General features: G+C 36.9%; 1 protein-coding gene across 1 annotated transcript in view; it reads right to left on the minus strand.

Annotated features, from left to right (window-relative positions):
* Positions 1 to 1,893: 1,893 nt before the first annotated feature.
* kiaa0753 (KIAA0753 ortholog) overlaps positions 1,894 to 15,749 on the minus strand; it is a 46,974-nt gene continuing 33,118 nt past the window's right edge. The window contains exons 16-18 of the mRNA XM_043718507.1: positions 13,753 to 13,873; positions 9,537 to 9,758; positions 1,894 to 6,398 (exon numbers count right to left, since the gene is read on the minus strand). Of these exons, the coding sequence (XP_043574442.1) occupies positions 6,281 to 6,398; positions 9,537 to 9,758; positions 13,753 to 13,873 (461 nt within the window). The 3' untranslated portion in view covers positions 1,894 to 6,280. The remainder of the gene's footprint in view (positions 6,399 to 9,536; positions 9,759 to 13,752; positions 13,874 to 15,749) is intronic.

The raw sequence follows: 15,749 nt of genomic DNA on the forward strand, positions 1-15,749 counted from the left end.
AGAGAATGCAGTATGATGAAAATCAACATGTTTTACAAAAGTGGGAATAGTGTTTGACAAATAGATGGGAGTTTTTTTTTTGACAAAATGGGCGACAGGGTGGCAAGCACTGTTGCCTCACAGTGCTGGAGACCCGGGTTCAATTCCCGCCTCAGGCGACTGACTGTGGAGTTTGCACGTTCTCCCAGTGTCTGCGTGGGTTTCCTCCAGGTGCTCCGGTTTCCTCCCACAGTCCAAAGATGTGCAGGTCAGGTGAATTGGCTATGCTAAATTGCCCGTAGTGTTAGGTAAGGAGTAAATGTAGGGGTATGGGTGGGTTGCGCTTCGGCGGGTCGGTGTGGACTTGTTGGGCCGAAGGGCCTGTTTCCACACTGTAATCTAATCTAATCTAATCTAAGTAACTAATAATTTACATTAAAAGGGTCTAATAAATACGGTGTGCTTGGATTACCAAAATAGAGTTGATAAGGAGCACCATAAAAAGCTAATATGCAAAATAAGAGATCATTGCATTGGAAACAATATGTCAAAGCAAATGGAGGATTGGATAATCGGATGCAGAGAGTCAGAATAAACCGGGCATTTTCATGTTTGTAGGATTTAATTAGAGTGATGCAAAGTCATAGCTGGGACCTCAGCTATTTATAATCTGTATGAATTAGTTGAAGATACTAAGAATATGTATCAAGTTTGCTGATGCTACAAAGCTAGGTGGGAATATTCAGTGCGAGGAGGACACAAAGACCACAAAACATATATATGCAAGTTAAGTGAGTGACAAGATGACAGGTGAAGTATAATGTGGGGAAGTGTGATTATTCACTTTTGGTTGGAAGAATGGAAATGTAGAGATTTCTTTTAAAATGCTGTGAAACATTGTAAATGTTGCCATTCAGAAAGACTTTGATGTACTTGTACAAGCTACATGAAGTTAGCTTGCAGGCACAAAAGCAATCAAAGACAAACAACCTTTCTTATAACAAGACTGGAGGACAAAAATAAACAAGGAAACCTTGCTATAATTGCTAGGACATTGTTAAGTCGCCTCAAGAACTGTGTACAGCTTTGGTTTCCATACCTAAATAATGTACCTGCATTGGAAGCAAGAATAGAGGTTCCCAAAATTGATTTATTGGATGAGAGGACTGCCTGTAATGAGGGGCTGAAAAAAATTAGGTCTACACTCTAGAAGATTGTGCGTGATCTCATTGATTTATACAAGATTCTAAATATGCTTGATGGGATGACATGTTTATTTCTTTGACTAGAGAATTTACCAGTTGATCATTTAAGACTGACATGAGTAGAAAGATCTTTATCAGAGTTATACATTTTTGGAATTTTAAAAGACTGAGGATTGTGAATGATCTGCCATTGACCATATTCCGACTAAGATAGGCAAATTTTAGGTTCTCAGAAAATCAAGGGATCTAAGCAGCAGGCGGGAAAGAGAAGATGGGGTAGAAAATCAACTTTGATGATACTGAATGCTAAAGCAGGCTCCAGGAGCCATATGGTCTACTCTGTTCCTATTTCTTATACTATGTTAATTTGTCCCATGTTATCAAGGAGACCAGAAAACATTCCACATTAGAATCTCCATTTGTGCGAAGTTTACCAATTTCGCGAAGACGACAGTACCCAGAGAGAGAATAACAGGTTAATTTAGCACGTTTTGGATTTGTGATCACTGTGCAGTAGATCAGGATGGGATTCAACTTTATTTTGATTTCCTTCAATTCCACTACTGATAGCTTTGTTAAGGAATTTCTTGTACAATCTATTGGTTTTTCATTCAGAGCTTCTCACATCAGGTGTGAGAATATCTTACATAGAGAAACTGTGTCTTGAAATACATAAATTTGAAGCATTAGATTCCTCCAAACCACAAGTACCAGAAAACAATAAAAAATGTTTATTGCATAAATATTTATAGATATAGAAAGCAATTTCTCACAAAATGTTTTTCACCCAAAACATATCATTTAAAAATTCATTCCAAAACATGAATACATTTTCCAGTTAAATATTTACAAATTTATCTGTCAATGTTAAAGCTGTATTAAAATGTCCAAGGAATTGAACCTTCCAAAAAAATTTGAAAATGTTATTAACACAAAACTGCAGCATTAAAATAATTAGCTACAAGCAAACGTACAATTTTAATAAGATTTCATATATGGACTGAATGTCTAATCCAAACTTACGCAAGGAAGTTGAACTCTACATAAAGTACTTCAAGAGTTATGGTGTTGTCAGGTTAATACTGGTCTCTAATCAATTAACTATCTCTCCCTCCATCCCCCTAAAATATGTATTCTGATTTCAACTCTGGACTTCTTTCTGCATATAGTCAGAGAGCAGCACATAGGTAAAGTTCCCAATGGATTAATGAACTTGAGTGGTTCTCACTTTTCCAAGGTGCAAAAATAATACGGAGGTCATGCAATTTCATGAGAAATACACTCTTTCACTGAGGGCTAAAGCATGAAAACCTTTGTTGGATCTTATGAATTTTGAATTTTAGCTTAAATCAGTAAGAGATCAATTTACCAACTTCAATGTACACAAACTTCAATCTGCCATTCCTCAGCAAATATTACAAAATCTACAATATCTCAAACTAATACTATTTAAAATTATGTGCTCCTCCACAGAATCAAAGAATCATACCTTTTAACATTTATAATTTGTGTAAAGATCCACTTAACAAGTTATTTAACTTTGAGTTCTGCTTCATTTTTGAACAGCAAAAGCTAGGTTTTAAAAACTCATTGGAATTTGCTTGCTTGAATGAAAAGAAATACACAAGGCGCACACATTTTTCAGATGAGAGGATTATCGTATAAAGAAGTTGAATACTCTAGGCCTACAATTTAGAATAAAAATAATCCAACTTAAATATACATTTTGAACTTGACACAGTAAATGCTTGGAGACTCTTCCACCAAACTAGGAGCTCTTGACCTAGAAATCACTGTCTCTTAATAAGGGATTAACCACTTAAGTCTGAAAGGGGCAGAAAACTTATTCACTGGGTCAATGGACCTTTGAAATTCTCTATCGTGAGTGCTGTTACTCCTCACCTATCACATATATTCAAGACAGAGATGGATAGATTTTTGGACAGTAAGACAATTGTGCAAAGAACAAGGAAAGGTAAAAGGACAGCAATACTCTTATCAAGTGAGCCGGCTCACACATCTAAATGACCTTCTCCTTCCCACTAATTCCTTACAGAAGTGAAAATAACAATCAAAAATCAATTATTTGTGTCAATGTTCCAATTAAATTTCATTTAAAGACAAAATTATTTTAGAAGTTCATTTTCAGAACAGAAAAAAGGTTTCCCAAATCCATTATTTTATTTTAAATAGTGACCTGTGTTTCTAAGTGTTGTTCCATTTCTAATCGAATGGTTGTACGCATGGTATTGAGACAAGATTCGCAGCACACTACACCCAGGGTTTGTCAGGAGTTGTTGCCAGAATGATGATGCAACACATCTTTGAGGTATAATCTGTGTGGCTGCACACCTGTTTCTTTTAATAATGTGAACTTTCACTTGCCCACTTACATTCAACAGTATGCACCATGCTAAATGTTACATTCAAAAATCAGCTTGAGAAGTCCCAGTTATTTTACAACAAATTGTGGGGAAATTGATTCATTTTACCAGGTCAAACTCAGCTGTTTATAACATTATCTATTAGTCAATCAATTCAAATATATATTGTTTGAATAACTTGCACCTGTAGCTCTTAGACAAGTTTTGATATAGGACTTATTTTCAATGTTAGAATGCATGGCCTAAAAATGTATCTTGGATGCAATGAATACGTTTAGCTTTTAAATATGCTGTGGTTTCAGTGAAGTATAAAGTTATATGCACACATTGACATTTTATCCAGAATTAAGCATATTTGGAACTGCAAAATCTAATATTTCTTACTTACCGAGGCACCCAGTTGACAAATTCATCTGAAAAGTTAGATTAAAGGTAAGCAAAATTCCTTCCAAGTTAATACAAACACCCCAGAAAGTTTCTAATAATGATCAAGCAAAGGAAAACAATGATCATTTTACGCTGTCAGGTCACTGAACAAGGATGAAGATGCTCAATGACCTAAACAAGGATTCAAAAATTAAGTGGTTGTTGTGAAGACTTCATTTTGAAATTTGAAAACAATGCAGATATTGGGTTCAGTCAATGCTTCTGCTGTGTTGCTAATAAAATAAGGAATCGCTTATAATCGTAAATTTAATACCAAAACATTTTTGCCAAACAGGAACTAATGTTCAATTCGTTAAGCCTCAAATGTCAAACTAGAGGGTAAATTCATCACTCTGCCATCAGTAACAGCCTAAAACCTTTGACTTTGACATTTGCCACAAGATTTCTTACATGCAAGAATCAATAGTCTTTGAAGGACAGACAGCTTATTTGTAATTATCACCCAAGTCTACATAATTTCATTCCAATACAAACATGTCGTTTTCTCAACATACATATTATGACTTCTCTCAGAAACATCAGAGACATTTAACACATAATGAGTTACTTTAAATGCTGTAACAGTTCTTATTTAGCTTCAATTCTAATGGAGCTACATTTACATTTTATGTCCAATAGCTTACGCTCATTGCAAATTACTCACATGTAGTAAACAGGTGGGAATAGCCAGGAAAAGTCAATACAGTGTAGATGTAATACAAGACCAATTTCTAGCACAACATGCACTCAATAGAGGAAGCTTGACTTTTGTAGATCTGAAACTAAGTGGTGTGACTGCTTGACAAGGAACTGCAGCTGAAACTTAGCATGGGTTCAAGAAAAAAGTGCTCTTTTTGTGTGAAACAGTGGAAGCAATATTTCAGAAAAGCAGGCCACATCAGTTCACCACTAGCAGCAGCAACTGAAAGCACTTTGAGATCTCCATAGATAAAAAAAATCTAGAACATATTCCAAAATTAAATGTTTCTAAAGCCAAAGATAAACTAAGCTGTAGAAAATCACCACCCCCTCTCCCCAAATAAGACCTCCATCAATCCCATCCAACTCAGTACATGTAATTATGAATGCTTTATTTGTTTCAGACACAAGTCTGGCTGCCATGGTTCACTGCTGCCAAAAAATTAGACCTCACAAAAATAGCAGAGATGATGATTCAGATAAATATAATGTAATGGATTGTTTGATCTCATCTTTCTGTACCCATTAGCTATAATGCAATTCCAGACCCATTGGTTTAAATAGCTTGGCTATCGTGCGATTTTCTCATAATGTGACATGGCATGAGAATGGAACTATCGCATTATATCAGAACTGACTGTATTACTATCTTCACATTGTAGGATTTTGCCATTCCTGTAAAAAAAAAAGTATCCTGAGTCAATCAACCTTAGTCCAGCAATCCATTCCAATTACAAACTATTTTCTGCATAACGAAACACTTCCAGGCATTTGTCCTGAAACCTGACATTTAACACGAACCTTCACATTTTGGCTACAAGTGCACCTTATTCTACAGGTTTTTTATAATTCTAGACTAGAGCTGCAGAAAGTGTTACTAGCTGGACACCTGGAGAGTGAGAACAAATATACACAATACCCATGAAATATTACCATAAAGTTTGACTTGAAGACCAACAGAAAAACAAATATTGTACATGTAGAGGAAAACAGGGTACATAACTGCTGCTAAATAAAACTCAAAACTGGAAAAAGTAAAAAAACTGTGAAAGCAACAAGCATCTGCACAATCTTTAATTGTCCTGAAGGGGGAAAAAAATCCAAAGTAAAATTTCATTTACACATATACCAGGGATGGTGAGATTAATGTCTTCAATATTCACTGCAACAGGGAAATATATTGATATAAATCGTATAGAAGACATGATCCATTCATCCAGTCTGAGCACGGACCACAAATCAGTTTTTAAAATGTCAAAATAGCACATACTTTGAAATGAAACAAGGGAAATCTGGTGAAAGTAGGCAGGCTTTAAAAGTCTAACTTGAGACATCTTAATTTAATTAAAAGAAATTAATGCCTTAATACTTTAAATCATTAAAATTTATGATAAGATTAAAGGTAAAATAAAAGAATTGTTATACATGAAGTTGAATTTGAAGAACATTACATGTACAATGTACAAGTTATGCTTTAGTCATGTGTTTTCAGGTGATAATTTATAAGCTTCTTTGGAGAATTCAGGAGACGCATTAAATATCCTGCTGCCAGTGACGCTAGGGCAATATTCAGTTTTGTTTTGTTTTTCACTCCACAGGCGGCACAAACTCAGAAGTGAACAAGGCTTCTGCATACTCCTCACATACATTTTGCAATTCAGCTGCTACATCACTTAGACCTTCATCCATTAGCTCTTCAGCCAAGCTAGGAGAGAGATAGAGAAAAAAAAGGAGGTAACAGTACATATCAGCAGTTAACCAGTCCATCAAGTGAACTTGTAAAGATTGAAATTAACAACACAATAGTAATTGGAATGCTTATCCTGGGTTAGCAAGTAGTCTTGGATTATGAAATTACATTCACTGTTTCGCATCCTGTAATAATATTCTTGCTTAGATTTTTCAACTGTTTCAATGCTTAACACTTCCAGAAAAAAATAAAGCTGCATTTAGCATCTCATTTCAAACCAAGACAATCATTTCATTTAAAAGAATGGATGTATTCAAAACAAAAAAAATATAAAATGAAGATTAAAAGCTTCTGCAGAGGGCTACTGCTCTCTCAAGCACGTTGTGTGACGCTGATCTACTGAAAGTCCAGGGTTATAACTTCATTGTAGGAGCTACATTTTCATTAAGAACATTTTCATTAAGAGCTACATTTGAATTTAACAAGTTCATCTTTTGATTTATCAACATGTTACAAACGCTTCAGGAGAATAGATGCTATTATTACTTAACCATTCATATTCCAAAGAAATAGGGAATTTCAGCACAATAGAAATTTGAAAAATGTCAGAGCACACAAATACATAGCTGCACAGATAAGTGGGCCATTTCAGCTTGTAACTATTTTGATTGAAAATTATGAATATCATTGTTCTGCACCAAGCATTCCTTGAATGATGTAGAAAGACGCCCGAGATATCTGCATTTAGCAGCACGTAAAAGAAATACATTCTGGATTCAATGAAGGTTACAAGAGAGCCACTCAAAGAAATCTTTTTCATTCACTCCAGAAGAGTTAATAATGGTCAGAAGAGTGATATTTCTAACAGGAAAATTGCAGTTAAAAATTTAAATACCATTGTATAAATTATTTGTAAATGACCATATCAACATTGTGTTTTCATCTTAAAAGTACTATGCCTTTTGGAACACGACTAAGATGGTTAATTCTCCAATAATCAGTTAAACAAAAGCCAATACATTCTGATGTTTATGGGGTTTAAAGTTCCTGGAAGATTTAAGTATTTTTATACTGGAGTTGGGAGGTCATGTTGCGGCTGTACAGGACATTGGTTAGACCAATGTTGGAATATTGCGTGCAATTCTGGTCTCCTTATCGGAAAGATGTTGTGAAACTTGAAAGGGTTCAGAAAAGATTTACAAGGATGTTGCCAGGGTTGGAGGATTTCAGCTTTAGAGAGAGGTTGAATAGGCTAGGCTATTTTCCCTGGAGCATCGGAGGCTGAGGGGTGACCTTATAGAGGTTTATAAAATCATGAGGGGCATGGATAGGATAAATAGACAAAAAGTCTTTTCCCTGGGGTCGGGGAGTCCAGAACTAGAGGGCATAGGTTTAGGGTGAGAGGGGAAAGATATAAAAGAGACCTAAGGGGCAACGTTTTCATGCAGAGGGTGGTACATGTATGGAATGAGCTGCCACAGGATGTGGTGGAGGCTGGTACAATTGCAACATTTAAGAGGCATTTGGATGGGTATATGAATAGGAAGGGTTTGGAGGGATATGGGCCGGGCGCTGACAGGTATGACTAGATTGGGTTGGGATGTCTGGTTGGCATGGACAGTTGGACCGAAGGGTCTGTTTCCATGCTGTACATCTCTGACTGTATGACTCTACTGGAATAAAAAATTGCAGATCAAAGGCCTGGTCTCCATTAGTAGATCTTCCAGCTGTTTTTGTTCTGCAAAATCCTGCAATGATTAAAAGCTTGTGCAAATTAAAATGGTTATTTCTATCAGCAGGTGCTGAATTGCATTGGTATCCTTCCAGCTGAGACATAATTTCACAATCTCTAACTACTTCAGATAATCTAAAACAAAATTTATTCTACAGAAGATAATTTATTAACGTGCACAAGATTTTTTTGTTTAATTCATCACTAATTAGCATGGCCAATCTCTAATTTCCCAGAGGGCAATTAAGAATAAAACACATTGCTGTCAGATCAGATAAAGATGATAGATTTGCTTTTTTAGTGAACCAGTTGTATTTCTGCAACAATGGACAGTGGTAACATTATTATTTCTCCAAATTTTTCTTTAATCCGACTTTTACCATCTGGCATGTTGGGATTCAAAACTAAATCCTAGAACATTAGATTACTAGTCCAATGACATTACCATAACAGCATCACCTCCCCAACCGATGTTAAGCAGAGAGGTAAATGTATTTAACCAAATCTCTAAACTAATGATAGTCAAACAAAATTACCTTGCATATTTTTAGAGTGAATGACAAGACAGCAGACAATATAATTACAAACATTAACTCCAGACAAGGCAAATCAAATTAAATCTACCATACAATCATTATCTAAACTTGAGATTTAGATCTATTTAGTTAGTTATTTGAAACACATTCAGGTGTGATCATTTTGAAACATATTCTATTTTTAACCATGCAAATACATTAAGCAATTACAATTAATATCTCCTGTAGTTCAATTTTTTTTTGAAAACCTGTCTTGAATAGCTAAATAAAAGCTGACAACATCTACAAGCTCTATTTGTTTAGTACCATCTCAAATACCACACATTTCAAATCCCTTTGAATGTTTGTCTATAGAAATGCATCATCATTTTCATAATTGTAGCAAAACAATGAGCACATAAGATCATATTTATAATATCTACACGTTTAAAACAAATCTTTGTTCAAGCTGGAATTTATAAACAAAATTGCAGAAAATGCTGGATACATTCCACATTAAGCCACATTCTCCCTTTCTTCCGATCCTAAAGGCATAACTTCCTAAAGGTGCAATTTCTTACAAGGACAAATATTCCCTTTCCCGTTTCCACTTCAACCCAGTTTGAAAGAAAAGTAAGCAATTTCAAAGACCTGCTAATACTGTACATAATAGAAAGCTATTTTTTGAAGTGAAAAATAAATGGCAGATAATTGAAATGTGAGTAGTACTTAGGGTTAAGTATTGTAAAGGAGTGATGAAACTTGGAACAAACTCAATTGGTTTTGCAAAACTATAATGGGCTATTTAAAAATGATTTCATATACATAAAGTAATATAAACTAAACAAACAATAATGACAGTATATGGAGTACAATACTTGCCCAATGATGCAATTTATTAATTACCTTTCAGTAATTAACCATGGATTAAAGCTCCCTACAGCCTCATGTGAAATCATTTTTAGATGCTGGTCAAATCTTTCACGGTAGTCAAGTATATGGTGAAACATTTTTTGTGGTATTGAAAGTTCAATCCCATTCTGCCTCTTCCTGGATAATTTCTGGGTTAATGGCTCCAACAGTGAAGCAGGTTCTGGCTTTCCACTCAATTCCAAATCTTCAGCAGGGCTGAATTAAAATAAAAGTATGACAGTAACACATTTATTGTTATTAAAGCAAACTTAAACTTGAGCTTGATCATAATATATAAATGACAGGAAACAAATTTCATTGTAACAGATTGATCATGAACATTCGTGGAATATGAAACTGATTCTCTAGAATATGACTTGGTAATCTCCTAATATCCAATGACAACCCCCATATTTCACCTTCGATAAATGAGCACTCATCCAAATTTCTACTACTCACAGCAAGTCTTGTTCTATCACCTTGCATTGGGTGATCTACACTGGTCTTCAATTCGCTTAGATTTTTAATTTCTTACCCTGGTTTCAATTCCCTGCAGAGCCTCGCCCTTCACTACCTCAGTGTATTCCCCACAATCTTGAAGCTCCTCCACTTCTGATCTCTTGGGCATTTTAATCACATACTATTGGCATACTGCTTGGATTTCGGCTCAAAATTTCCTTCCCTGAACTGCTTTGGCTCTCTAACATTATCTTCCATTTAACCTCATTGAACAAACGTTTGGTCACCTGAGCGAACAGCTCCTTCTGTGGCAGTGTTGAATTTTGGTTGAAAACACACCTGAAGCATTTTGTAACATTTTACCATATTATTGTACTATATGAGTACAAAATTGCTATTGTAAGCACTTTGTACTTTTTTAAAAAACTTTTCTCCATTTATATTGTGTTGAATAACTGAATATCTGTACAAGCATAGCCCCACTAATTTATACAATTCCATACATTGTCACAAAAGGTGTTCCAAAAGGTCATTAGAAGTTGAAAGGCATAGTTGGTTCACTGGATTTGAAAACTAACTCTCTCACATCTAACCTTTTAGATTCTCGGTTAGAAGTTATGGAAAACAGAAGAAAGTAAAACAATTAGATATAGAAGCAGAATTAGGCTATTCTGCCTATTGACCTTGCTCTGCCATTCCTTCAGGGATATGTTTCCTAATTTCAATCTGCCTTCTTTCTGTAACCCTTGGATCCCTTATCCATCGATAACCTATCTATCTCTGTCTTATATGTCCTCAATGGCCTGGACTCCTCAGCCCTCTGCAGTAATGAGTCCCACAGATTAACTACCCTCTGGCTGAAGAAATTCCTGCTCATTTCAGTTCTAAAGGGTCACTCCTTCACTCTGGAGTCCCAGTCTTTCCTCCTGGAAGAAAGATCTTTTCCACTTTCACTTTATCTAGGTCTCTCAATATTCTATAAGTTTCAATCAGATTTCCCCAGGCAATTTCACTACTGTGCATTTTACTAGCTCCATTTAAGGACTTCGGCTGCAGTCAGTCATTTTTGCACAGATGCAAATTGAATTTGAATCTCTTCAGGCCAGTTCAACTGTGATCTTAAAGCTTGCAGCACAAATCCAGTTTTTCATTTTGCAAAGGTCTGCACCATGTTATTACAGTCAAGCAGACGAAAGAACTATAATATGGAATGCAGTCCCACCTAAAAGGTATCAGTGTCTTTCCTCAAGGAATTCTATCTTATTCTCAGTCTCAAAAGCTCAAAGCACAGTGGCACAATGGTTAACACTTGCCTCACAGTGCCATCCTCAGCCAATTGTCTGCGTGCAGTTTGCACCTTTTCTCAGTGTTTATTTGGATTCCCTCCGGATGCTCTGGATTCCTCCATTAACTTGTGCAGGTTAGGTGAATTGACATGCTAAATTACCCCCAGTATCCAAGGGCATGCAGGTTAAGTGGGTTAGCCATGGGAAATGCAGGGTTACAGGAATGGAGTAGGTGGGTGGGTCAAGATGAGATGCTCTTTGAGGGGTCAGTGTGGACCAATGGGCTGAATTAATTGCTTCCACACTGTAGAGAATCTATGATTCTAAATGTTGTAGAGTGATTGCCAAGCTGATAATGGTACAGCTGAAGAAATTGTGGGACTTATTGTGCACAAGATGATATGGAGACTAGCATATTGGAATAAGCAATAAGGTTGCTCATTATCTCAGAACAGTAATCATAGAATCCCTACAGTGAGGAAATAGGATATTTGACCTGGAAAAGCACAGCAGGTCAGGCAGCATCCGAGGAGCAGGAAAATCAACGTTTCGGGCAAAAGCCCTTCCTGATGAAGGGCTTTTGCCCAAAAAGTCGATTTTCCTGCTCCTCGGATGCTCCCTGAATTGCTGTACTTTTCCAGCACCACTCTGATCTAAACTCTAGTTTCCAGCATCTGCAGTCCTCACTTTTGTCTAGGATTTTTGGCCTAACAGGTCAACACAGACATTCCAAAGAGTAACCTCCCCAGACCCATTTCCCTACCCTATTACCCTGCATTTCCTCTGACTAATGCACCTAACCTACACATCCTTGAACACTATGGCATGGCCATTCACCTAACCTGCACATCTTTGGACTGTGGGTGGAAACCAGAGCACTCAGAGGAAATCCATGCAGACACGGGGAGAATGTGTAACCTCCACACAGACAGTCACCTGAGTCTGGAATCAAACTCTGATCCCTGGCATTGTGAGGCAGCAATGGTAACCACTGAGCTGCCTCTTGCCAACCACTGGGCCACCATCATGCATGGTCCTTTCAAGACTTCTCCAGAGCAGATGTCAGCAGCCTTTCAGAGTGGGCACGACAAGTGATATATCTGAAAGGAGCAACAAAATTATATCACTACATAGAGATAAATCTGCTCATTGTGGTTAAAATTAGTGCTCAATGTTTTTTAAACGGAGGAAGAATAAAGTTCTGTATATTTTTTCTGGTTTCTAAATTAAACTGATTTAATTCAAACCAGACAAGTCCACTCTGATCTGTCAGGGCATTGTCATGTAAATACAGCATGGTTTGATTGTGCCCACAGCCCTTTCTTTAGTGAAAAAGTGCAAGGTGCAGACCAATTCTTTATACCTACGAAGAACAGGACCCAGTATGTGAATAAATGTATTTTCTAGCATGTGCAAATGATCACACTCAGCCTGACTGATGATCTTAAATTAGTTTCTGGTGTAACTCTTAGCACAATCACATTAAGGATCGTTTAATAGCTGCATTATATCTAATGTTGAACACTGCTTTCAGAGTTGTACAAGCACAGGCTGACAGAGCAGGATTGCTTGCTACCACTGTGGACAGAGGAATAGGTTGTTTGACACGGTTGTTGGGACATAACTCCTATATGCCTAGGCATTATACTGGCAATGATATTCACATAACATGTCACTCATTTGCGTGGTTAGCTAAATGTTTCTCTAGCTCAATGCCAGCAGCCTGCTATGTGTTTACTGGAAAGATGCAGCTTGCAATGCCTGCGAAGTTTGAATTTAATCAGTTACTGGAACAATTAATCGTTCTTGTTATCTATCCATGCCAATCATAGTCCAATCAATTAGCATCCTTTTCTCAAATAAAAACAAAGTGCTGGAGAATGTTTCTTCCAAAGTATCATATTGGATTTAAAAAACTTTAATTCAGTTTCTCTCTCCAGGGATGCTGCCTAGCCTGCTGAAATTCACCAACACTTCCTGTTTTTAATTTAAATTTCTAGCACTGCAGTGTCTTGCTTTTGTTTCAGCACCCTCTCCTCATGCTGTATAAATTGTTTCCTTGTGTTTCAATCCTAATGAATGCAAGATGAAAAGCTTCAACTTCATGCATCTATTTAGCGTTGTAATTATTTCTAAATTATATCAAGTATTCACAAGGTTTCAAATAAAATAAAAGGTTACGTAAAGGTGCATCCTTTGGATGCAGTAGAAATGACACGTGAATATTTTCTCAATACCATGCACAGATAGTTGTAATGGTTTATTGATAGGATCAATCCACTGATAATTCCAACTAGATGTCTGGGAACAATATTCAAGTACCTGTTTTTAATGTCATTTCAATCGCAGTTACAACAGCAACTACATCTGTAATGTTTTAGAAACTAGCATGGGGACACAGAGAGCAAAGGATTGAAGGCATTACAAATATATTACCAAAATGAAGCACTACATTTACAACTTACTCAGCTTCCAAAGACTTCTGAGTTATTCTGTCCAATGTTGGCTCACTTTGTTCAATTGTTCTGGTGATCCTGATTGGTTGCGGAGTATGTGGTTTTGTGTCAATTAAAACAAACTCTCTTTCTGTGAGAACAGAAATATCAGTTGAATGTACATCATATACAAGTGAGTTTTTCTTTCCCCCAAAACATTCAAAAGCTGAACAGGTTTCATTTCTGCACTTCATAAGCATGGATGCCTTTTGCACAGATTTTAAAACTCCGCATAATGTTAAAAATCACATAACATCAGGTTATAGTCCAACAGGTTTAATTGGAAGCACTACCTTTCAGAGCGCTCCTTTATCAGGAGCGGCGCTCAAAAAAATAGTGCTTCCAATTAAACCTGTTGGACTATAACCTGGCGTTGTGTGATTTTTAACTTTGTACACCCCAGTCCAACACCAGTATCTCCAAATCCGCATAATATTGCTAGTGATAGTTATTTCCTATAGACGGGAGTACTGACAAACCATGATACCTTAAAAATAAATATTACATTATTATTGGCAATTTATTTGAATAAATCATTCTGATGAAAGAGTTATTGTCAAGTAATATTTCCATTTAAATTCGATAGTTACCACAGATTACAATTTCACTATATTACATCACAGTTTCTCATTTAAAATGTAACTACAGAGTACAGAGCTCTGGGTTCCAATTATAGTTTAGCAGTGGAACAAACACAAAAAGGTCTACAAAGATGATATTAGAACTAAATGGTAACACTCATCAGTAAGGGTTGAAGAGGCTGAAGCTCTTCCTATAAAGAAGGGAAAGCTGTAATGTAACTTAATAAGTCTCTTTAAATGTTATGAAGACTTAAATAGGATAGCTGCAAAGAGGTTCTGTTGATAAGAGGTCAAAGTTTTGGACTATAAATACAAGATAGTCACTGTTTTAAATGCAACAGTCAATTTGAACACCAAAACAGCATAATAACCTGATCATCCACATTTTAGATGTTAGTTGACAGTGTGAATGACAGCTCCTGGCTTGCAATGTCTGAAGTGACGTGTAGCTAAGCCTTAATAAGGCACAAGCAGGACAAACATCAGAAGATCCTAGTGGTGGCAAGCATTTTGTGCCACATACAAGGGAACCTCGATTATCTGAATACCAATTATCCGAAAATCAGATTATCTGAAGACGATCTCAAGGTCCCGATGGAAAGATTACATCAAAGACGTGTTTCCAATAGTGATCGCGTCTTTTGTTTAGTGATTAAGCAGTCACTGTCTCCAAATGACTGACTGCCCGCCCTCCCTCTCTCTCTCCCCACACTTTCCCTGGAGTTCTACAGAGGGGTGTACCCTAAACCCCCCCCTTCCCCAGATAATCTCACCAACATTGTCCTGTACAGGGCAGAGGTGGAATCTGTCATAAAGTTGCACTAGAAAGTTGTGTATGTGGCTCTGAGAGTGTGTGCTATTTGGAGACTTACCCCACAAAGGCAACTGCAGCAGTCTTATTGTTGGAGTTCGGTCCAGCTGCCCTGGGAGAAGGGGTTGGGGGCGGGGCAGTGTTGCATGGATTTGGGACGCTGTTGGGGGTTGGGCTCGCACGCTGTGTGCTGCTACAGTCTCCTGAACTGGGAGCAGACTTTAAAAACTCCAAGCCCCAGAGGAAAGGCATTTAATTGATTAACTGAATAATTGATTATCTGAACGAAATAGTGTCCGCCCATCACATTCAGATAATCAAGGTTCCCCTGTAATTGCATGACAAAAATACCAAAGAGCCCAGCAGCATAAATACTGCTCTCCACCTTGTTATTTGTGTGGCTGTACAGTTTCTGGGTCAGTGACAACCACCAGAATCAGGCTAATAATTATCGTGATGCTTTTAAGTATCTGAAAATGTACATCAATCCATAGCTCCACCCCAGATTATATCAATACTACAGTAACTTTTGGAAAAATGATTGGTCAGGGGAGGAAATCAAATGTTTGGTAGAT

This window comes from Chiloscyllium plagiosum, chromosome 28, assembly GCF_004010195.1.
Source record: "Chiloscyllium plagiosum isolate BGI_BamShark_2017 chromosome 28, ASM401019v2, whole genome shotgun sequence".
NCBI classification, from domain to species: domain Eukaryota; kingdom Metazoa; phylum Chordata; class Chondrichthyes; order Orectolobiformes; family Hemiscylliidae; genus Chiloscyllium; species Chiloscyllium plagiosum.